This window comes from Neopelma chrysocephalum, unplaced genomic scaffold (genome assembly GCF_003984885.1).
Source record: "Neopelma chrysocephalum unplaced genomic scaffold, ASM398488v2 Primary Assembly neopelma1_97010, whole genome shotgun sequence".
In the NCBI taxonomy this organism is placed as follows: Eukaryota; Metazoa; Chordata; class Aves; order Passeriformes; family Pipridae; genus Neopelma; species Neopelma chrysocephalum.
Window position 1 is genome coordinate 394912 of NW_020925652.1, and position 25126 is coordinate 420037.

General features: G+C 44.0%; 1 protein-coding gene across 2 annotated transcripts in view; it reads right to left on the minus strand.

Moving 5' to 3' along the window:
* Positions 1-1415: 1415 nt before the first annotated feature.
* The window catches only part of LOC113960995 (zinc finger SWIM domain-containing protein 6-like), a 203023-nt gene continuing 179312 nt past the window's right edge, over positions 1416-25126 (minus strand). For both annotated transcript variants that reach the window (XM_027670957.1, XM_027670958.1), the window contains 2 exons: positions 10189-10270; positions 1416-2278 (listed from right to left, as the gene is read on the minus strand). In XM_027670957.1, coding sequence (XP_027526758.1) covers positions 1416-2278; positions 10189-10270 — 945 coding nt within the window. The remainder of the gene's footprint in view (positions 2279-10188; positions 10271-25126) is intronic.

Consider the following 25126-nt stretch of genomic DNA (forward strand, 5'->3'; position numbering starts at 1 on the left):
GAACAAGAGACACTGGACAACTTTTGCACCAAAACATAAAAGCTGTTTTAAAAAGCACAAGGATACAGAACCATCAGCTGAAGCAAAGACACTATACTGTAATCAAAGTTGGTATTTAATAATATAATGAATGGTTTGGTAGTTAGATCTCCAGATTGGTTAATTTAAAGCATTAAGAGAAGGCTGCTTTTGTTTGAGTAATTCTAGAGAAAATAAAATATGTTAAAAAAATGAACGGAAAAGTAGAACAGTCATACCTACACAACTTTCTGTCCTGCACAAAGTCAAAATACCTATGCAGAATATATATAATATATATATTTGTGCACAAAGGTTAGCTTATTATTAGCTCACTGGAAAGGCATAATGTATCACGTCAATCATTTTGCATTTTGTGTCAAAAACGGTATTTCTTAAAGTTTCCTAGGCTAGGAGGCACAAACCCCGATTCTGGCATACTGTATTCTAAATGCTAAGGCTTGCTGCTCTGGCTGTGTATTTTTTGTTGTCCCTCTTTACTGTAGTGGCTGTTACAAGCATGTGTGTATGTATGTATGTGTGTATATATATATATATATATATATATAAAATTTCCCCTAGTAGGTATCGTTCTAACCATGCAGTCCAAAAGGTGACTCTGCATAGATGCCCAGCATATAGTTTACCACCTGAACCAACCCTGAAGCAAGGCGCACTTTAGTCCTTTAGATAGGTTTTCTTTAAAACCAAACTACTACAGCTTCAAGTATTTTGCATTACATAGATTTGATTTTTTTTATAAATTAACGTTATACTTTTTCAATATTCAGACATATACTATAATATATATACAGTACAATAAATGCTCTCATACTTTTAAAAATTTATTTTGATAAATCCCTGAGAATGTATGTTGACAGTCGCTAAGTTTCCACATGCACAAGCATTGTGTGCCATGCTTCTGGATGAACAGCACTGCAAAGCCACATGGTCAGCCTTTTAACTACTAGTATTTCATTTGTTGTTTTGTTTAAATACGCTGAAATATAAGGATGAGTTACAAAGGAGTAAAGCTGAATTCATTCGAGGTACTTATCACAGGATGGAGGTGTTTTGTTTTTTTTTTAAAGCCATTGCAATATATGTTTTGTTTTTGAGGCTGTGAACATATACAGAAAGAACAGGAGAGTGATGTGGGCTTTTGCCACTTGACAACATATACTCAGTGTAAACCAAACCTTTTTTTAACCTCTCTCTCACTCAAAACAGAAAAAAAAATTTAAACACACAAACTTTCACAACATGACAGTTTAGTTTTCAAACTCAATATAACTATACACATATAATACCGGTGTGGCTCTGCTTCTTTAAGTTCAAAAGGATACAAAGGCAGGCTCAAGTAAAAACAAACCACCTCCCCCCTTCACGCATTTTCATTAACCAAACCGCTCACGAACCAGCATCATCAGTTTCTTTTTGCCTTTGTAGATTTGTTTTAGGTTATCAATAAACTGCGTAAACTGCATGTGTCCATCATGAGCCATTAAGAAGGTCTCTCGTGCCTTGCTGAGGAACTCTATAAATTCACTATAGTGTCGTGGGCTGATGTGAGTGAGACGTGAATGAGTTGTATTAATGTAGGCTCCAATCGTGGCATCCAAGAGTTGTCTTAAAGGGGCTTTGTCCAGTGACATGAGCTTACCAGAGTTCCTCCTTCCATGAAGTCCCACCATGCCAGGAGTGGTCAAAGTACACCTACGCAAAATATCTGACAGTACTGTTGCACACTTGACACTTTTGACCACCAGAGGTATTATAACTGCTAGCTCATTTTTCCCAAGGGAGTGGCTGAGCACACATGCCCAGAGAACATCATTAATGGCAGGGTGTGTGTCCTGATTGTAACTCAGGTTGAGATGTGTCATGGCCAAAGTGGCCAGCTTGTAGGCCCGCATGGGGTAACCGCGGTGCTCCATGTATCGTGCTATAGTAAAAAGCTGCGAGTAGCTCATGCTGGTTGTAGCAGCATCTAGAACAATTTGGTAAGCGGTCTCAAAAGCTATGTGATCCTTTTCACATAAGGTCAGTGCAGAGAGGGCACAGTTTTGAGGATCCTTCATGGCACACTGTAGAGCAAGTGTCCTAGCACTGCCGGCCAGCTTCTCCTGTTGATGGCAGTCCAGATGCAGACGGACAATCGTGCTGTTGGACATCACTGTTGTAGCAACAATACTAGTGGCTTCTGTTGGAGTGAAAAGTGTAAACCAGTTTTGCATTATACTATCCAGTGCATAAACACCTGGGGAGAGAAAGAAAGGATTAGGCACAACTGACAAAACCTAGAAGATACAGACGTTCAGCAAAAGATTATATTCAAAGTCTAAGAGGTTGCCAATACATGGAAGTAGATGAGCTTCATCAAGAAAGGCTAAACCTGATAATATGGTTGGAAAATCACATTAAAACAAAGGCTAACTGTGCAAACTGTAGCAATCACTGAAATACAGATAATAACAAAAAAGCCTGCAAGACCATCTTTTATCTCCCAGTGTGACAACTGAGCTGTTTTACTTGTTATCTAAGAAAATTTGGATAACGAATTCTGGCTCATTTGGTCTCGTCACATCACTCAAAAGCAGCCCTCACACCAAACATTTAAAAGGCAATTTTAACTTTTTAATGTGCATCTCAAGGTACAGCACATGCACAAAAGAATATGAAAGCATGCCAAATGTCTCATTTAGTAGAAGACCATGGCATTTAATACTAAGCACAACTTTAAAAAATAAAATAAAAAATCCTAACCTCTATCCTCTCCCAATAGTCTTTTCATATACCTCTTGTATCAAATTGATATGCACCTGAACATCAAGATTCTTATTAGGGAAATACTCTGAGCAATATCATAGAATCATAGAATGGCTTGGGTTGGAAGGGACCTTAAAGATCATCTAGGTCCAACATCCCTGCCATGGACAGGGACACCTTCCACTAGACCAGGTTGCTCAGGACCCCATCCAACCTGGCCTTGAACACTTCCAGGGATGGGACATCCACAGCTTCTCTGGGCAAACTGTGCCAGTGTCTCACCACCCTCACAGTCAAGAGTTTCTTCGTAATAACTAATCTAAATCTACCCTCTTTCAGTTTGAAGTCATTACCCCTTGTCTGATCACAACAAAGTGCTAAAAAGTTTGTCCCCATCTTTCTTATATGTCCTCTTTAAGTACTGAAAGGCTGCTATAAGGTCTCCCCAGAGCTTTCTCTTTTCCAGGTTGAACAACCCCAACTGTCTCAGCCTGTCTTGATAGGAGAGATGCTCCACTCCTTGGATCATCTTCATGATCCTCTTCTGGACCCACTCTAACAGGTCCACATCTTTCTTGTGCTGGGGACCCCAGAGCTGGAAACAGTCTGGTCTCATGAGGGCAGAGTAGAGGGGCAGAATCACCTCCCTCGACCTGCTGGTTATTGCTTCTTTTGATATGCACTACTGGATATTATCCTAAATAGATATTTTCCTTAGTATTACTTTATTCCTGGCATGTGTATGTGGTGGTGGGGAAGAAGGGGGAACAGTGACTAATGGGTTCCATAAATTGAATCTTATAGCGAACTAGAGGGTCTTATTATTGCTAGAGACAGTTTACGCAGATCTGTGAGCCCACCTAAACCACTGTATTGGGTCTGGCTGAGATGGTGTTCATTTTCCCATAGTAGCCCTCACAGTGCTGTGCTTTGCATTGGTAGTTAGAAAGGTGTTGATAACACACCAGTGTTTTGGCTACTGCTGAGCAGCACTGGCACAGCATCACCACTGTCTCTCAACATTCCACCCCCCATTGATAGGCTGGGGGTGGACAAGATCCTGGGAGGGGACACAACCAGGTCAGCTGATCCAAACTAACCAAAGGGATGTTCTATACCATGTGACATCAGCTCAGATATAAAAGCTAAAGAAAGAAGGAAGGAGGGGCATTCTTTATTTATTCTTTATTTACAACAAACTGCTATGTGCTGAAGCCCTGCTTCCCAGGAAGTGGCTGGACATCGCTTGCTGATGGGAAGTAGAGAATAAAATCTTTGGGTTTTTTGCTTTGCTTGTGCGTCTGAAACAGAGCAAGAATTTTAAATGCTTGCTCTGAGGAAGATGCTAGAGACCCTCGCTCTGAGGAATGCAACATTAATGTTAAGGGGTAGCAAAGAAGGAGAAAGTGGTACCTTGCTCTGAGAGCTCTGCCTACATCTGGTATGTTCTGTTCTAATAAAAGATAACAGAAAGGTCAGCTTAGTAGTCATAAATTAGATAGGATGGACATCCGGGGAGATAAAGGAGCTGAGTTAAGGGATTTTTGCAAGTCCCCAGCACAGAGTCAGGAAAAGTTGAAAAGTTCATGACAAAGAAGAGAAGAAAAGCCACCCCTCATGAGGCTGAAGAACAGGAACGACCCCCAGAGAACTCCCCGAAAGAATGACTCCACCTCCAGTTCTGCCTAAACCCCGCCTATTATGTATATGATAATTAGATTGTGAAATTTAATGAATATGTATGCAGAGATGTTGTAATCACTCATGAAAATTGTATAAATTGCTTGACTTTTCACTGAGAACTTCGGAGCTAGTTTGCGAGCTGGCTAGCCCCCCAACGTTGCTCGAAATAAATACCTTTGCTGCTTAAAGACTCAAAACTGTCTCTGATCAGTTATTATCTGTCTTTTTGGTTTCATTATCTGGCCCTCCTGAGAGGGGTTAAATTCTCTGCCAGTGCTGGAATCCCGGGGACTGGGGACCCTCGTGGGGCCCCCCGACTGGATCTTCTGTCGGCGAGTCTCCCCTATTCCCTCGGCTTCGCACACAGGTGGACAAGAACCTCCTGCTCAATATAAAAGGTATTTATATTTTCTCTTTGGTTTAATATTGGTTGAATTTACCCCATAAGATGAGACAGGACGCTGTTCTCACAGGGTTAACTAGAAGGGGCGCCTTCTAAAAGAGGGGGATAGCCCCTATCTGCTATATCCCATATTTGGTTTGTGTTGTGTTGTATTGTATTTGGTTAAATATTGTTCATTTTGACTTGAAGATTTGGGAGGTTAATAATCCTTAAGTTTCCTTTTGAACTGTCTTAAGATTTGGGAAACCAAGTTTCCTTTCGATTTTCTTGAGGCAGGGAACTGCCTCTTGAACCAGAGGTTCCTTTCGGTTTTCTTCTCATCCTGTTAAGGAATTCCTGGAATGCAATAGCTCGCTGCGTGTGTTTGTTTTGCTTCGCTCTACATGTTGTACTGTTCTGTGCTAAGAAATTGAGATTTGTTTATGGGAAGTGACTCTGGTAACCCTAAGCTAATAACTGAAGCCCCACCGTGCCGCCTGAAACCTAGGATTAAAATTTGTCCATTCTGCAATTGTTCATTGTATGTGAGAACCCTATGCAATAATTGTAATAGATATATTCTAGGACCCTGGGGTACACAAGAAATAAGGTTAAATCAAACTCTGAATTTGTATTGTATTAGGTGTGGTGGTAACCAAAGCTTGGAAGAAACCAAGGGGGCGAGATTTTATTGCCAAACAACTAATCGGTACGTAATTTTAAGGATTCACTCAAATTCACTGCAAAACTTGTTTTGTGGTCTGTGTATTTCATGGTCTACAGCGACATCTTGTGACTTTATGTGGTAATGCAATCTGACCACACAAACTTATGAAATAGAAAATAATTTTCAAAAGCATAAAGCATGCAAGTGTGTGTGTGAGTGTGCATGAGACGCAGTTTCACTGCGAGGCAATTGAGGAGTCCCAATTTGCAGTTCCGAGTTGCCCGCGAGGGCATCGGCCAGAGACGGACGAAGCGAATGATAATTTAACCCATGAAGTGGTGGAATAAATTGAGAAATACTTTGAGGCGGTGGAACAGATTAAGGAAAGTCTTGAGTCTTAAACTAGAGCTCAATTCTATAGAACAAACCACTCAGCTGGACAAGGAAGACATTAGTGGAAGCTTAGCTCAGCTAGATTTTGAGCAGAGAGCCCAATGACAAGAATTGCTTTGTGTAATACTGTGTCATTTGTGTGGGTTTGCAACACAATTAGTCCAGAGAGGGGACAAATTAGGGTATGACCCTCTAGTAATTCAGAATATTTGCGATTGGGAACCTGTTTGGGAACACGATCCCTGGGTCAGCTGGCACATTACTGATGCTTGGATAGTTGGACGATCTGGTGAGGGTCTCTCATTGGGAGATTAATATCTGTCAGTGATAACCAGTACATTGTAAACAGATATACCCTTAAAAATGGGAAGCAGAGTAAGTAAAGAAATAAATATTAAAACACCCCTAGGGTGCATTTTAAAGCATTAGAAAGAATTAGGTGGAATTCCTGGAGGAAATCTAAATAAGAGAACACTTTTAAAATATTGCCAAAATCTGTGGCCTCTGTATACATTAGATGATGCCGAAAAGTGGTCGCAAGAAGGGAGCCTTAAATACAACACAATATTACAGATTATGCTGTTTCTCCGCAGAGAACAAAAATGGGATGAGCTTATGTATGCAAATATGTTTTTCACCTTGAGAAATAAACCCAAATGGTAGAAAAGCTGTGGAATAAATGTCCCACCTCAAGATCCTTTTGTCTTAGCATTGGAAAAGGATCAGAAAAAGCATAAACCAAAAAAATGTTATTGTGACTCTTGCAGCATAGGACAGCAGTGTCTCAAGTTAGGAAGGAGAAATAGTGATGAGGAGAGTATTTTGGACTTTGAAGAACTACAGTTAACACCTTTTAGAAGAATACAGCAGGATAGACAAGGATCAGGCAGCCCACAAGAACCAGGAGTAGATATAGATGACTCGGAGAGTATAGCAGAGAGTGTAGAGGACCCAGAAGAGGGGGTGAGTAGTACATATCGTAGTCAGGCTACGGGACAGAAAGCCAAAGGCAAAACTGGGGTCAAAATAAGATCCAAAAGAGAGGCAAGCCACACTGTGGCACCATTGCGCCAAGTAATAATGCCGACAGGCAATCAGACTAGAGTAAAAGCCTCCTTTTCTGCAAGTGACTTAAATAGTTGGAGAGAAGAGGCCATAAGATTTAGAGAAGATCCTGAAAAAGTGACTAAAAGGTTCGAATTGATTGCAAAAACACAAGATATCGACTGGGCCGACGTAGATCTGATGTTATCAGAACTGACAGAAACAGAGAAAGAACTTGTAATCAACACAGCTAGGCAAAATGTAGAAGCGCAGATTGCTACAAATGTTTTAAGAGGGGACATAGATGCCATTTTTCCAAAACAAAAACCTAATTGGGACCCAAATAATCCAGTGCACTATGGATTGCTAGAACAATATAGAAATTTAATCCTAGTGGGATTAAGAAATGCCATACCTAAAGCAGTGAATTGGGCAGCTTTGTATGAAGTAAGTCAGGGACGAGATGAAACCCCCACAGCATTTTTAGATAGAGGTGCTGTGAGGAAATACACTACCTTAGACCCAGCGTCAAAAGAGTGTAAACAATAACTAGTAGGGTTACTAATGGGACAAAGTAATCCTGATATTAGAAAAAGGTTACAGAAAATAGATCATCCTGCCAATAAAGACTTAGAGGTGTTAATGAATGAAGCTTGGAAAGTATATAACAACAGAGAGAAAAAGGAAGATAGAAAATTAGCAAGGGTAATAGTGGCTGCTATGACCCAAAATCCGAATTTCTCAGGACCAGGCATAAGAGGCCGAGGCAGAGGCCAAACCATAAGGGGAAGAGGAGGCTTTTCCTCTCAGCAGCCAAGGATAGGACAAAATCAGTGTTCCTATTGCCTACAAAGTGGCCATTGGAAATGAGACTGCCCTAAGCTAGCGAATAAAAACTCAGGAGGAGCTGTCATCACTCATCAGAATGGTGAATGAAGGGAACCGGTGGACTGTCCCCTAGCAGATCTACTGGTCAAAATTGGGCTAGGGGAAAGTAAAAAGGAATTAGACTTTTTGATCAACACTAGAACCACATTCTCGGTTTTAAATCAAGAACTAGTACCCAAGAGTGAGAAATTGCTTGACTTTTCACTGAGAACTTCGGAGTTAGTTTGTCCAGCACGAGCTGGCTAGCCCCCCAACGTTGCTTGAAATAAATACCTTTGCTGCTTAAAGACTCAAAACTGTCTCTGAGCAGTTATTATCTGTCTTTTTGGCTTCACGTGCACAACCTTTCACTTTTGCTTTAGTAAACTGCCTTATCTCAACCTAATGAGTTGTTTTCCATCTTATTTTCTCTCCCCTGTCCAGTTGAGAAGGGGAGTGATAGAGTAGCTTGGTGGGCACCTGATGTCCAGCCAAGGTCAACCCACCACAACCACACCCAGAGGTCCTTTTCTCTGTAGGACTGTAATGTTTCCTGTGCACCCCTTCACTCATGCAAAAATTCAGCAGTCAGGAAATACCAGATCTTCATTTAAATAAACAGATTCCTTGTTTTATCAACTTGATTAAGTCTCAAGAGTACTTTGCATGACATTAAAGTTTCTTTATGGGATGCTTAATTTAGAATATGTAAACTAATTTAAAGCAGCATTAAAACCAGCATTTTATTTGCCAATATGTAACAGAACAAAATAATACCCAAGCACTAATATATGCAAGATAGCTTCAGTAATAACTACTTTAGCAAAGATATATTGGTAATAAAACAAGAGCATTGCATGAAAATTTACAGACACAAACCATTTTCTGACTGAGGGCATACAAAGGCAAGCTGTATTTTCACATGCTACTGACAGTATTAATTTCCCAGTTAAGCATAAAGCAAAGAATAAAATAATCCAGAGAACAAGCAGCAGCAATTTTGAAACTCAAGAAGCATCTATGCAACACAATCCAACTCAGATGTATGAAAAAAAAGTAAATACAGTAGGGAAACATACTTTCTAAAAATATTTTTAGTGAGAATTAAAATTGCTCCCTTATCATAGTACTTATATTGTCCTTTCTACCACAGGGTCTGATTTTTTCTTTTTTTACAGCTACACAGATTTTATTGCCCTCATCTTCACTTTCAGATTCTGTATCCTCATCTTGCAGATGGTAAACTGGAATACAGAAACTAAGGGACACCTCATTAAGACACAGGAAATTTATGGCAAAGCCGAGAACTGAACATAATGTTCTGTTGGGTTGTAGTGGTTTGAACCAGGTTTCCCCCTGAAGCTGAAAGTGGTAACCCCCAGGGGGTGGTGACCCTTGGGGCTTGACCCAATCAATGCTCCTGCAAAATATAAACATATCTCTGGAGACCAGAAGAGAAGCAGTGGTACTTGTTGTAAGAAGAAGAGGTGGCCATGTTGTAGAGGCCACGAGGAGAAGGGGCTCCGGCCCCTTGGGGGCCTCTGCCCCCCCCCAGCCCCCGGTTGGGGGGCTGCAGGGACTCAGAACTGAACTAAGTGCCTGTGTCTGAGATGCCAAACATAATGTTCTGTTGGGTGCACTATTTTCCCACTGCTATCCTAGTGGTTAGTGGATAGTACTAGTTCTGCCACCTTATTTTCACCTTATATGGTTAAGGATGGGTGTGTTAGTGTTTGGTTTGCTTTCTAGTGTAGACGAGAGGCCTGCACAATGTCATAGCCACGTAACAAAGATGCATTGCACTCTAAGCTTGGATTTATGGAGGGGCTTAAAAAAACAAAACCAAGAAAGCAAACAATAAGCAATGAGAACCCCTTAATGAGATCTTTGCCACACAGTGGGAGGCAACCTCAGCATTTCATTCACCTGTTTTCTGGTTCATCTTCCCCACAGCTGACAAGACAGTGCTCTCACCACTCTTCTGGAGCCTCACCCTTCAGAGCAAGCAAAATTGTAGCATAGTGTATCCCATAACCACTAGCCTTTTCTCTGCTGCAATCTCAAACCCAAACCCAACATGGAGGGGACAAGGAGAAATCTGGGTTATGGATGTCCCTACTTTGAAGGGGAAAGAAGTAACACTGCATTAATCAACTATTGTCTCACTTGGCCTGTGCCTATTCTATTATATGCTCAAAAACTCCGCTCATCATTGTCATAATTATTGTCTTCTAAGCAAAGGAATTTTATAGATGAACATAAAGTGGGAGATATTTTCAGAGCCTGGGTGTTGACAAACAAGATCAAGCTCTCTAAGATTAGCTGAAAAAAGGCAGAAGCCCTTAAGAAGCATCTCAGAACATACCTATTTCTGTTGCACATGTTACCAACCACCTCACCATTTCCCGTCGTCGCCAATTCAGTGTTGACAGTGTCATCCGCATCACCTATTAAAACAACATAAACAAAATACAAATTATTCCTATTGTAAAACCAAGACAATATACCAACAATCAGGGATTTGAGTTACTCAAATACACTGAGGTTCAAAATGGCAGCCTCTTGCCCTCTCCACTGTTACCTCTTTTTAGCTGATATATCAAAAGACTTGATAAATATTGCTCAGCTATCCTAGAAGAGCACACAGAGAGTAATTCCAACTGTAGGTCCTTCTAGGCTAGAGAAGAAACTGTTTTATTTGGGGAGAAGAAAAAACCCAAACAAAATCCCCCCCACCCCACAAAAAAGCCCCCTCATCCCCAATCAACAACAAAGCCCAATCAATTATCAATTGTTTAAATTAAATTATACTGTGTCTCCTCCCTCTATATATACAAGTCTTAAAAGTGGAAATGTGTCAACTCCTGTTTGGAAATCTAACCAGTCTAACTTTTTCCCCATCGGCATTTTTGGTCATTGACTTCAACAATACAGACAGGAGTCAGAGCGTACTGTGATTTGACTGGCTGTTTATGATGAAAAGATATATATTTACACACACTTCCAGATTGTGGAGTTTGAGCCACGTTAGAAATCTAAAAATCCAATTTTCAGACTTCTCCACCCCCTCCCACAATTTATGCCAACACCAAAGAGAAACTTTCAGGCCAGAGGCTTCTATAGGGGAAGGGGGAAATATATATACATTTATTTACACAAATAAATACTATACAAGGTAAAGACAACTATATATATATTACATCTCTATCAACCAGTCCTTTCAAGCCCCTCCTTTAAGTTTAGTCCAGGAAAGAGCCTTTTCAAGGCTGGAAAGTAACCAGTCCCTCTGTGGGAGTGTTCTGGGCCTGAACGCTCCCCCCTCACCAAGTTCCAGTTGTTTGTTGCAGTCTCTCCTCCTCATGAAGTCCAGGAAGATAGCTCTGAGTCCTTGCTCTCCTGCCGCTGTGTGATCTCTCTCTCTCTCTCATCCCTTGATTCATAGGCTGCTGCAGTGTGGTTCTGCTTATCAAGTGTCCACATCCTGGCATGTGGATTTCTCCTCAGGTTTTCGGTTGTCCTGCGTGGCAGAGACATCCTCCGGGCCCCCTTTCTCTCTCTCTCTGTGGGGGGGGGGTCCGTCTCCAATTTCGCTTGGGACCCTTCTCCCGAGCGCCGGGCCTACCTCCATGGCCCGTCCACTTGGCTCAGCTTCAATGCTGAGCCTCTCCTCCACTTTCCAGCAGAGGGAAAGGAAAAGCCCCCCTCCACAGCTTAGCTGTAGAAAAGGAGGGGGAAGAGGGCTTGGCTGCAAAAGCCTGCCTCTCTTCTCTTACCTCAGGTCAGGTTCAAGTGCTGTGAGTCTCTTCCCTCACTGCACACACTCAAAAATGCTGCCTCTAACTCTGCTCTGGCCTAGGCAGACCTGGGGGGGCCGCAGGGCTCCCCTCTCCCCCCAGAGGGGGAAGAAGGAGCCCAGCCACCCCCCGGCCTTCCACACCTACACGCAGCAGACACCAACAGCTCAAGTGCCAACACAGAACTTGCCAACCACTTCCGGTGCTGTGAATATATGATTTTTGAGCAGAAGCGAACAACATGAGTGGTGATTGGCTCTTCAGGGAACACTGCCCTGGCACCCAATCACCTCTGAGCCCCCCTCTTCTCGAGGGGGGGCCAATCTCAAACCATGACAACTTCCACCCCCCGCTTCTGCAAAAAATCATATATCACAACAATTCTAATACTCTGCAATTAGCATATAACCTAGAATGAAATACAACTCCTTATACTATACATTAGCACAATATTACTATGAACTTAACTCTATATTAAGCACTTACATTATATTACAGCTAAAGCTCTACCTTATCAACAATGGACAGGACTCACCTTTCTCAGTGAGGGAGGAGAGTCTTTGCTCGGAAACTAGCGGGGCTTACTGGCAGAGCTTTAAACTAGATGTGATGGGGGAGGGGCACAATATCAGGCTTATCCCTGGGAAGCTGTGGGATGAGAGGTAAAGGTTGCAGGGGAGGGTGCTAGCGAGGGTCCTCTGCCACTGACTCTCAGATGTGCTAGCCACACTGGAGCATACTTGCAATCTTATGGAGAAGAGCCAGGGACTCCTGAGGTAACAGAAGCCAACAGGGAAACACCAGAGAATTATCTCAAAGGAATTAAGGGATGTTCCTCTGGGAAGGTGACAGACCAGCTGAGGTGCCTTTACACCAGTGCACACGGCATAGGCAACAAACAGGAGGAGTTGGAAGCCACTGTGCTGCTAGAAAGATATGACCTTGTTGCCATTACTGAAACTTGGTGGGATGAATCCCATGACTGGAGTGCAACTATTGATGGCTACATGATGTTCAGAAGAGACAGGGGAGGAAGGAGAGGTGAAGGGGTTGCCCTCTACATCAAGAGGTGGAATGAGTGTGAAGAATTGTCTCTGAAGAACAGCCATGAGCAGGTCGAAAGCCTGTGGGTAAGAATCAGAGACTGAGGCAACAAAGGGAACTTGATGGTTGGTGTCTACTACAGGCTGCCTGACCAAGGGGAGCCTGTTGACAAAGCCTTCTTGCTCTAGCTACAGGAGGCATTGCGCTCACAGGCTCTTGTCCTGCTGGGGGACTTCAACTACCCCAATGTCTGTTGGGAAAGTAGCACAGCGAGTTGTAGGCAATCCAGGAGACTCCTGGAATGCATGGAGGATAACTTCTTGAGCCAGATAATAGAAAGCCCTACCAGAGGGAATGTGATACTGGATCTGTTGGTCACCAATGCAAGCCAGATAATTGGGGACATCAAGATTGGAGGCAGCCTGGGCTGCACTGATCATGCATTAGTGGAGTTTGCAGTCCTGAGGGATACAGGTCAGGTAAGGAGTAAAGTTAGGCCCCTTAAATTTAGGAAAGGAAACTTCCAACTCTTCAGGGAGATAGTGGGATCCCCGGGGGGCCTGCCTTCAGGGGCAAGGGAGTGGAATAGAGCTGGCAGATCTTTAAGGAAGTCTTCCATTGAGCACAAAAGCTAACAGTCCCCAGGAGCAAGAAAGACAAGAGACCAGTATGAGTAGGGAACTGCTGGTCAAACAAAAGGGAAAGAAGCAAATGCACAGGCAGTGGAAACAAGGACAGGTAACCTGGGAAGAGTATAGAGATGAAGTATGGTTGTGTAGGGATGGGGTGAGGAAGGCCAAGGCTGTCATGGTTAAAGGAGGGTTTGTATTTTATTTCCATTTTCCAACATTGTTTTGGAGGAACTGTTTTTTTAAGAATGAACCCCCCTTTGACGGAGCCAGGGAGTGTGGGGGGGAAGAGGAAGACGCTGCCACAGTGAACCCACTCCATGTTGTTGGAACCATGCTTTCCTTGCTGGTGGAGCAGAGAGAGGGAGAGAGACAGACACATGGTCTGTCGGAGTCACCCCCGGAAGCCACCGCTACACTATCACCCTCCCTTGCACCCCTGCTGGGACCTCTCAAAAGTGAGCTGCCCGGGGCACGGCCCCCTCAGCCAGAGAGAAAACAAAAGTGAAACTAACTGTGCGGTTTGCAGTCCCTGCTGCCATACACCTTCTGGGAGCTGAGACGCCTGGGACCGTGCCGCCTGCTGACACTGCCACCTCGGAGAGAGGGTTTTGCCGCAGGTCAAAGCAGCTCTGGGACTGTTGCAAGCCACTGGTAGCTGTCGCAAGCCGAAGCTGTGGCTTTGCTGCTGCTTTTGCAGCCGGGACCGCACTGCCACTGCCGCTCCACAGCCCAGCTGAGCCGCCGGAGTTCGAGCCCCAGCCGAGCCAATCAGGGCAACACAAGGGCTGGAGGCAGCGACAAGGCAGGGAACACTGCCCCTACATTAACATTGCTGCTACGGTCAGGATCTGAGCCTGACTGGGTGACATAGAGTGGGCAGTGTAATAGTATAACTCTTTGTGGACAAACGGTTTTTCCTAGGTTTTACTTTTTGTCCCTGGAATTTTTTTTTTTTGGGGGGGGAGACTAGAGGTGATTTCTGTTATTGACTTGAACCATTCTGTTTATATTGTTGTTGCTCCTATATTTCTTGTCAGTAAACTGTTATTTTTTCACTTATATCTCCTCACATTTTTTCTCTCTGTATTGGTGGGGAAAAAAAAGGGAGAGGTTTTAATAAAAGGGGACGGAGCTCATTTATTGAAGTTTCCACCCCAGCTTTTGTCTTTAAACCAAGACAAAGGTGAAGCTGAAACCGAACTTTGCAAGGGACGCAAAGAATAACAGGAAGCACTTCTACAGGTATGTCAGCCAGAAAAGGAAGATCAAAGAAGGTGTAACCCCCAATAAACAATGCTGGAAAACTTGTAACAACGGATGAAGAGAAGGCTGAGGTGCTCAACAACTTTTTTGCCTCAGTCTTTGATGGCAACCCCTCTTCCCACACTTCTCAAGTGGACGGACAGCAGGATGGGGACTGGGGGAGCAAAGTCCCTCCCACTGTAAGTGAAGATCAGGTTCACGACCATCTGAGGAACCTGAATGTACATAAGTCCATGGGACCTGATCAGATGCATCCCAGAGTCCTGAGGGAATTGGCTGATGTAGTTGCCAAGACCCTCTCCATGGTATTTGAAAAGTCATGGCAGTCAGGTGAAGTCCCAGGTGACTGGAAAAAGGGAAACATTGTACCCATCTTTTAAAAGGGTAGAAAAGAGGACCCTGGGAATTACTGACCTGTCAGCCTCACCTCTGTGCCTGAAAAGATCATGGAACAGATCCTCCTAGAAGCTACGCTAAGGCACATGGAGGACAGGGAGGTGATTTGAGACAGCCAGCACCGCTTCACCAAGGGCAAGTCCTGTCTGACCAACCTAGTGGCCTTCTATCATGAAGTGACTACATCAGTGGACAAGGGAAGGGCTACAGATGTCATTTATCTTGACCTATGTAAAGCCTTTCACATGGTCCCCTACAACATCCTTCTCTTTAAGTTGGAGAGAGATAGACTCAATGGGTGGACTGTTTGATGGATAAAAAAGTGGTTGGACAGTGGCATCCAGAGGGTAGCAGTCAACAACTCTGAGTTGCAATGGAAATCAGTGACAAGTGGTGTCCCTCAGGGGTCCATATTGGGACCAGTGTTATTTAAAATCTTCATTAATGACATAGACAAAAGGATCAAGTGCACCCTCAGCAAATTTGCAGGTGACACCAAGCTGAGTGGTGCAGTTGACACACCTGAAGGACAGGATACCATCCAGAGGGGGCTGGACAAGCTGGAAAAGCGGACCCATGGGAAGTTCATGAGGTTTAAAAAGACCAAGTGCAAAGTGCTTCACCTGGGTTGGGACAACCCACAGTATCAGTACAGGCTGGGGGATAAACAGCCCTACCTCGGCAGCCCTGCCAAGAAGAAGGACTTGAGGGTGGTGGTGGATAAGAGGCTGGACATGAGCCGGCAATATGCACGTGCAGCCCAGAAAGCCAATTGTATCCTGGGTTGCATCAAAAGAAGCGTGGCCAGCAGGTTGAGGGAAGTGATTCTGCCCCTTTACTCTGCTCTTGTGAGACCCCACTTGGAGTACTGCATCCAGCTCTAAGGTCCCCAGCACAGGAAGGACATTGACCTGTTGGAGCAAGTCCAAAGGAGAGCCACCAAGTCAATTAGAGGGCTGGAGTATCTCTTCTATTAGGAAAGGCTGAGAGAATTGGGATTGTTCAGCCTGGAAAAGAGGAGGCTTCGTGGTGACCAAATTGTGGCCTTCCAGTACCTGAAGGGAGCCTGCAAGAGAGTTGGAGAGAGACAATTTAAAAGGGCATGTAGTGACAGGACAAGGGGGAATGGCTTCAAACTGGTAGTAGGTTTAGAGTAGATATTAGGAAAAAATTCTTGACTGTGAGGGTGGAGAGGCACTGGCACAGTTTGCCCAGAGAAGTTGTGGATGCCCTATCCCTAGAAGCATTTAAGGCCAGGTTGCATGGAGCTCTGAGCAACCTGGTCTAGTGGAAGGTGTCCCTGTCCATGGCAGGGGTTCTGGAACTAGATGATCTTTAAGGTCCTTTCCAACCCAAACTATTCTATGATTCTATGATTATTAGTAAGTCATAGCAATGATTTGTCTCTCTGAACAAGGAGTCCCTGCAAAGAAGTTCCATCATAAAACCATCAGAATCATAGGAAAAGGAATATAAGCTCTAATTGCAGTGCCCATATTTTATATCACTTGCAGTTGTTGCCTGGGCAATCACCAACCATACGAAGTTTAAAAAATAACAGGGCAACCCTGGATATACGTACAGACTGGGGAATGAAAGGCTGGAGAGCAGTGCTGTGGAAAGGGACCTAGGGGTCCTGGTCGATGGCAAGTTGAATCTGTCAGCAGTGTGCCCTGGCAGCCAGGAGGGCCAACTGTGACTTACTGTATCAACGTACACACAAATTGAAAGCTAACACTCTTCCAATGTTCAAGAAGAATTTTCATCTTCCCCCAAGTAGAGTGAATCCAAGAGAAAATACAGGGTTATGGACTGAATTTTGCTATTGGTGAGGGAGGAAAGGATGAAAAAAAATAAAAGAAAAAAGAAAGAAAAAGGTGTGAATGACTACTTCTATGTGGAATCATAGAATCATAGAATATCTGGAGTTGAAAGGGACCCACAAGAATCAACAAGTCCAGACTTTATCCCTACACAGGACAGCTCCAAGAATCACACCATGCGCCTGAGAGGGTTGTCCAAATGCTTCTTGAACTCTGGCAGGCTTGGTGCTGTGACTGCTTCCCTGGGGAGCCTGTTCCAGTGCCCAACCACCCTCTGGGTGAAGAACCTCTTTCTAATATCTAACCTAAGCCTCTCCTGACACAGCTTCATGCCATTCCCTTGGGTCCTGTCACTGGTCACTAGAGAGAAGAGATCAGTGCCTGCCCTTCCTCTTCCCCTCGTGAGGAAGTTGTAGACTGTGATGAGGTCTCCCCTTAGTCTCCTCTTCTCCAGACTGAACAAACCAAGTGACCTCAGACATTCCTTATGTTTTCCCCTCTTGACCCTTCACCATCTTCATTGACCTCCTTTGAATGCTCTCTAATAGCTTAATATCTTTCTTATATTGTGGTGACCAAAACTGCACACAGTATTCAAGGTGAGGCCACACCAGGGCAGAGTAGAGTGGGACGATCACCTCCCTCAACCGACTGGTGATGCTGTGCCTGATGCACCCCAGCACGCAGTTGGCCCTCCTGGCTTCCAGGGCACACTGCTGACTCACATTCAACTTGCCATCGACCAGGACCCCCAAGTCCTGGTCTCTTATGAGGAGAGACTGCAGAAGCTGGGCCTGTTTAGTCTGGAGAAGAGAAGCCTGAGAGGGGATCTCATCAATACATATAAATACCTCGAAGACAGGTGTCAAAAGGATGGTGCCAGACTTTTCAGGGGTGCCCAGCGACAGGACAAGAAGTAAAGGCCATAAACTCAAACACAAGAAGTTCCACCTCAATATGAGAAAGAACTTATTTACATTGAGGATATCAGAGCACTGGAACAGGGGGATTGGACTAGATGATCTCTAGAGGCCCCTTCAAACCTTAACTATTCTGTGATTCTGATTCTGTCCCTTTCCACGGCGCTGCTTTCCAGCCTCTCATTCCCCAGTCTGTATGTACATTCAGGTTTGTACCATCCCAGGTACGGAATCTGGCACTTGTCTTTGTTAAACTTCATATGATTGGTGATTGCCCAGTCCTCTAATTTGTCCAGGTGTCTCTGCAGGGCCTCTCTGCTTCCAAGGGAGTTAGCAGTTCCTCCCAATTTAGTATTGTCATCTGCAAACTTGCTTAGTATCCCTTCCAGTCGTGCGTCCAAGTCGTTCATGAAGATGTTGAAGAGCACAGGGCCTATGATGGAGCCCTGCAGAACCCCACTAGTGACAGGTCGCCAGTCTGATGTTACCCCATTTACTATTACCCTTTGTGAGTGATTTGCTCACCCACCACATGATGTGTTTATCCAGCTGTGTGCTGGGCATTTTGTCCAGAAAGATCCTGTGAGAGACAGTATTGAAAGCTTTACTGAAATCCAAAAAGATTGCAACAACTGGCTTCTCTTGATCAACTAAGTGGGTCACCTTGTCGTAAAAGCAAATTAAATTTGACAAGCAGGACTTTCCCCTCATGAAGCCGTGCTGGCTGTGACCAATGACTGCGTTGTTCTTAAGGTGTTTTTCAATGCCTCCCAGAATAATCTTCTCCATAATTTTACCAGGCACTCGAGTGAGACTGACAGGCTTGTAGTTTTCAGGGTCATCTGTGCTGGTTTCTTGCCCTCCTTGAAAATTGGGGCAATGTTTGCCAGCTTCCAGTCAGTTGGGACCTCTCCAGATTCCCAAGACCATTCAAAAATTATTGAGAGACGTCTCATGATGAGATCAGCCATCAGGTCCACGAATCCCATCATGCCCCATAGACTTAAAGGGATCCATCTGGAGCAGCAGATCCCTCACAGTTTCAGGGTTGACTGGGAGTTGATCATTCTCACAGCCATGGTCCTCTAGCTCAGGGCTCTGGGACCCCCTTAGCCCATCATCAGTGTAGAAGACAAAGGCAAAGAAAGCATTAAACATCTCTACCGTGTCTATCTCCCTGTTTGTGAGGTGACCATCTGTCATGGGTTTACTTGTTCTAAAAAACCAAGCAGGGAATTTTTCTTTTCCCTGCCTCACTGTAAAAGAAAGATGTTGAATGGGGGAGGGTGGTTTGCCTTGGGTGATTGATCCGCACAAAAGAACTAACTAGCAGGCCTGCATTCTAAGCTGATGGCCCTCCTATTGACTGTGGGGAGGGGTGATGAGTTTTTTTTTCTTCTCTCCTCGGAAACAGGGGCACTTGACTTTTGCCTTAACTCAGGCAAGGTGTGTGTTGGAAAGGCTCTGAGGTCGTTTTTTTCTTGGCCTGGTCATCTGGCTGTTTTCTGGCTCCGGTTTTGCCTTCATTTCCTGCGGCCTGTTCTGCCCCCAGCCCGGACCTGCTCGGACTTCATTGGAGAGGTCTGACCTACCTGCAGAGGAACCTTTTGGGGAGGAGGTCACCCTTTTCCTCCTCTGCTCCCATGTTTGGCAGTAGTTTGTACCCATCGACAAAGGGGGGGAAATCCTGGCCACAGCCAACTGCAGACAGCATGAGTTTTGTGGGAAGAGCCTGCCTTCTTTCCCCTTCTCCCCTTCCCTTTCTTGGTGGGAGGGGGAAAATCTCCATTGTCAGTTTCTCCCACACACTGGGGCCCCATGTGGTAACCATCAGAACCCAACAGCGCCCCCTGCCGACCACCACAGAGCAACTGCAGGCTCTGCTCCTCCAGTGATCCAACAGCGCCCCCTGCTGACCCTTGTTAGAATTGCACCAAAAAGCAAAAAGTACTGAACTCTTTCCTTTTTTGAAGGGGATTTTTGGGTACAGAATTATTTTTTGGTTGTTTTTGTGTTCTTCTGTTGTTCTGCCAATACACATATATCCTTTAATAAAGGGCTATTATTTTTCCTTTCCATACTTCCTCACTTGGAGCCTCTTAATTTCAGATTTACAATTGCTTAGAGGGAGGAGTTTGGTCTACCTCATAACTCATCCTCCTTAGCAAAACACTTCAGTCTTATTAAACTAAGACACCATCCTCATCCTGTAATGGGCCAATGTTATTTCTGCACTGCCTTTTGCTATTGACATATTTTTGAAAGCTCTTTTTATTGTCCCCCACATTTCTGCCCAGCTTCAACTCCAGCTGAACTTTGGTCACATGAATTTTCTCCCTACAGTGGCAAACAGCATCTCTATATTCCTCCCATGTAACCTGACCTTGCTTCCACTGGGCATAAAGTTTCTTTTTTTGCCTTAACTCCAGAAAAAGATCCCTGATTAGCCAAGCTGGTCTTCTGCCTCACCTGATTGACTTCCAACATTTTGGAATTGTCTGCTCCTGTGCTCTTAGGAGGTGGTGCTTAAAAAGTGGCAAGTCCTGATGGATCCCAGCACCTTCAACAGCATTTTCTCAGGGGACCTTGCACTTTTCCTTCTGTCACCAGACATTTCAAACACATCTGTTTCATGGTCATTGTGGCCAAGAGGGCCACCAATTGTCACTTCACTCACAAGGCCCTCTCTGTTAACAAGCAACAAATCAAGGAGGGCACCTTTCCTAGTCAGCTCCCTTAGTACCTGTACCATGAAGTTATCATCCAGGTGTTTTAGTAATCTTCTGGACCTGTTTGTGCCAGCTGTGTGGTATTCCCAGCTAACATCTAGCAAGTTGAAGTCCCTCCTAAGGACAAGGGTGGTTGATTTAGAGGTGTCCCTTAGTTCTTCAAAGAATAATTCATCTGCATCATTGTTCTGGCTGGGTGGCCTATAGTAGACTCCCATGATAACATCTGCTTTATTTGTTTGTCCCTTAATCCTTACCCAGAGACTCTCAACCATGCCATTGCCAACTGTGAGCTCTGTACACTCCAGCCCCTCCATTACACAATATGTCACTCCCTCACCTTGCCTGCCCTGCCTATCCCTCCTGCAGAGCCTGTAACCGCACAACATGGCACACCAGTCACAGGACTCATCTCACCAGGTTTCACTTATGCCAATGATGTCAAATCTCTGCGACTGGGCCAAAGCTTTGAGCTCCTTTTGTTTGTTCCTCATGCTGGGCACATTGGTATAGTAACATTTCAGGTGTGGTTCATTGTAGCCAACACCTTCTGGAGCAGACTGAAGGATCCCACTAGTGCTCAGTCCCTCAAGTTTTGGCATGCCATCCCATTGATTATCACTGGAAAGCCTGGTTTTGACTCTTTTCCCTTCCAGTCTAGTTTAAAGTTCTGTCAACAAGCCCTGCTAGCTCCTGTGACAGAACTCTTTTTGCCCTCTGAGAAAGGTGTTGTATAGAACATCCTATGGTCAAAAACCAGCTGTGAGCTACTACCAGAAAACTGCTATGCATCTTCCTTCTGGAAAGCAAACTACCTTCGTGTTGATCTGATGGATCTGCCTGTTCCTTTCAGTATTCTTCCCTGCTACTGGAAGGATTGAGGAAAATACTACCTGTGCTCTTTTTTCTGAAAGTCTTCTCTAATGACTTCCCTCACTGTGGTGGTCTATAAAACGATCATCAATCACAAGACTCTTCAGCATGCATAGTGGGCATAATAGCAGTTCCAGTGTAGACAGTCCTAATTTTAGAGCAAAACCCAATACTATATCTAGTTTCTTAACCTGAAATATTTTGGAATTAGGTTCCTTTCATTTGATTAAACTGACAAGCTGAGAGCACTAAGAGAGGAGTCCTTTACTGATCCCCCAAGATTTCAAATAAAGTATATATTGATGTCTTGACCAAGGAGGAGCTGAAGGTAATTTGTACTGTAGCCCATGTAGCCAAAGAACTATTTAACTTCTGCTCAATACATTCTTGAGCCACCTCTTCCTAAATGGAAGTTCCAGATCTGTCCAAGTTCTATCCAAGATCTGTGCTATCAATTGAAGGGACCTTCTCAACAGGTTAATAAGTCTGAAAATAAGAAGCTGCCCCTGGGAATTACATAGTTTATCTGAAAGTCAAGCTCTCTTCTACAGAGAATAACCTTGACTTTGTCCTGATAGATTTTTTTTTAACAAGAATTTCTTATTCTAGAGGAACAGAAGATCTCAATACCCATAAGAGATGTAAGAAATGGCCAACCAACCGTTAGGTCCTGCACCAACGTGAAACCTCTTTGTCATGCACATTGAGGAGGTTTATTTATTTAGAGGCTTTCAGGGAAAGGACACCGTTTTTCAAATACACTTCAAGTGATCACCTGCACTAACTTGCTCGGCAGTTCTGCCAGCAGTATCTATCTGCATGTGTGTAGTTATACTTGCATTGATGCAGCATACGACAGGCAAATGGAGAAATAGAAGCCCCTCCTGTACCTGCAGATCTCACAACATCTGTGCCAGTAAGGTTCTGAAGGACAGAATACACCTGAGATGCTTTATGCCCATTTGGCCATGCTTTCCATTGCTAGTTTAAATGCCTTCCCTCTGCTGAGTCATATAACACATGCTGCCATTGGAAATAGGGAGAAAGAACCCAGGAGTCCAAATATTACTCACAAATCTAGAACAATATAAGAGGTTTTTCTGTCACAGAAATCTCAGTGACAGAGTTGTGAAATTGTTGGTATCCCCTCAGCCCAACAATAACAAGTTGTCTTGTTAAGGACACTGCTGTTCAGTTTGTCACGTGAGGGGAGAAAGTTTTATAGGGTAGATGTCATAAGCAGTCAGTTACTAGATAGCGAACATAGACAATCTAATTGCCATTAGGTCAGGAGGCAGGAGAGGGGAAAGCATCTGTAGACCACTGAAGACGGTGCTAACAACACTGTAAGACTTTTACAGGAAAAATGTTACTGTAGAAACCTATACAGCTGTGAGTTACTACCAGAAAACTGCTGTGCATCTTCCTTCTGGAAAGCAAACTACCTTTAAGATTCTTAAACCACCTTACTAAGCTTGGGACAGACAGTGGACATGTTCTACACCAGTTTATTCCAAAAGCTGTATTTAGGAGAAAGTACAGGTTCATTATATTTATTTCACTAGATCTTGCTGAAGAAATTCTGATGACACCATCATCCACACAGGGGTATCCATGAACACAGTGATATCCAAAGTGTGCTGCTACCACTGAATGATACTTTGTGAATGCTTAAGGTGACATTAAAGTCAATCATAAGGATCTTTCTCAATGATATGGTTTGAAGCTGGCTCCCTGCCAAGTCTCCAAACCTTACCACCAGAAGTCCCCCCCCCCCCCAACAAAAAAAAAACCCTCAGGGAGAAGAGGGAGAAAAAACTAAGAAAAACCCGAAAACGAGAGAGAGGACAACCAAACTGATATATATAAATATATTTACACTTATATACAATTTCACAAGGGAAAGGGAAAGGGGAAGGGGAAAAGGAACAAAACTAAAATAAAAAATATATATATATATATATATATATCCCAATCAGTAGCCCGAGATCTAGTAACTAAAGAACAAAAGAGTTAGCAAAGAAGATATCTCACTACTCTCCTGGGACAACCAAGAGTCGCTCCGGAACGATCGCCGGCAACCTCTGTCTCCCAAGGTCGGCAAGGCCTAGCCAGGCCTCGCTCCCCAACACGGCAGACTCAACAGCAGGGAACCTGCACCTCCAAGCCGCCGGAAGGAAAGAAAGCGAAGGCCTCTCCTCCTCTCTTCTTATAGTCTGGCTTACGTAAAAATCGTAGGGAATACTGGGTAAATCTGGACCCTTCCTTGGTTACAAACTGGTCACCAAGGAAGGCCTAGCCCAAACCACCACACTCAAGTAAACAAACATTTAAAGCAGAAACATGTGATGTGAAGTTAAAAAAAAAGAGCAGATTTTCACAGCAATTTTCAGAATAAGAAAGGCTAACAAAGCACACAATCTCAGCTTTCTGACATAAGCTTCTAAAAATCTAGGGTAGGCAAATAGTAGCTTTCTTTGGCATGAGAAGCAACTGGGATAATATCCTTTCCCCAGAAGTCTTTACTTATCTTTGTTTACTGAAGCGGAGTAATAAATGGGTTTATGATCTTTGCAATTTTTTTTGTTTTGTGTTTTTTTGTTGTTTTTAAGAACTCCCTGAAGATGGATAAAGGGATTTATTTTTGTTGAAATGAACTGTGCAAACTCCAAGATTCATCAGTGTAAGGCAACATTACTCCAGATACCTAAAAACTCATGTCTCCTTTTAACTTGTAAAGTCTCTCATAAGAACCCAAAAACTGATCTGAGGTTCTTGCACACATCAAGCTGACTGATACAGATGACCATCTGTCCTAGTTACAGGGATAGAAGGCAGAGTTTAACACTATGTAGGTGTGACCAATATGTGTATTCTATTCCTTCTACATAATTTCTGATGAACTGTTAATGATCAATCACTCGCAGCCCAAGTGCTGAGGACATGCACACCCATCACCTCAGGCTACAAGCTGGGTGTTGAACAAGATAAGGAAAGTGGAAAATCCTGCAAGGTGGGGTAGTGTTTCTTTTTCCTTAAATGACTCAGCAGTGATAACTCCCCTCTGGGGAAGCACCGGAACATTCACACGAAGCCTGAAGGTATTCATCTCTGCTGATGGGCCATAATGGGCCAAAATTGGCTCAACTGCGCTGATATAACAGGAAGCTGTAACATCTTAGAAGGTGTCAAAGACTCATGAAATGTTCTGTAATGCACTATTACATTATCCAGTGTAACACTCCCCACCCCAGGGGAGGTACTGGGGCGTTTCCACCTAACCTAAGTGTAATATAAACTAGGATGGACCCTGTGTTGGGGGGACTTTTCCCCACCACTCAACAGATCCGGACCAATAAACTTTGACCAATAAACATCGAAATTGCAACAACCAAGTCTTGTTGCGAGATCCATGGGTAAGGGAACAAGTCAACCCTGGACCATGCTGCTGCTTGCTACCCCCACCAAGAGACCCTGCACCCACACCACCATTGCCAGAGGTCGGCATAAAGGCAGGTAATTCCTGATTCAGATGATATAGTTTCCCAGGTTTTTTCTTTTTGCTTTGCCCGGGGGACACCACATGGTATGCAGTGCAGGAACTGATGCCATTTTGCTTTCGTTTTAGGGGGTCAGGTTATACTCTGCCTTTATTGGTTAAACCAGTTCCACTGCATCATTGTATTTTATTGCAACTTCTTTAGTAAATTGTAACTCCAACTTGTAATCTCTCTTGGTATTTCTTCTTCCACTATCGAAAGGAGGAGACCCCTGGTGGCCTAGTGGTTAGCGTGCAGGACTTTCACTGCTGCGACCACGGGTTCAAATC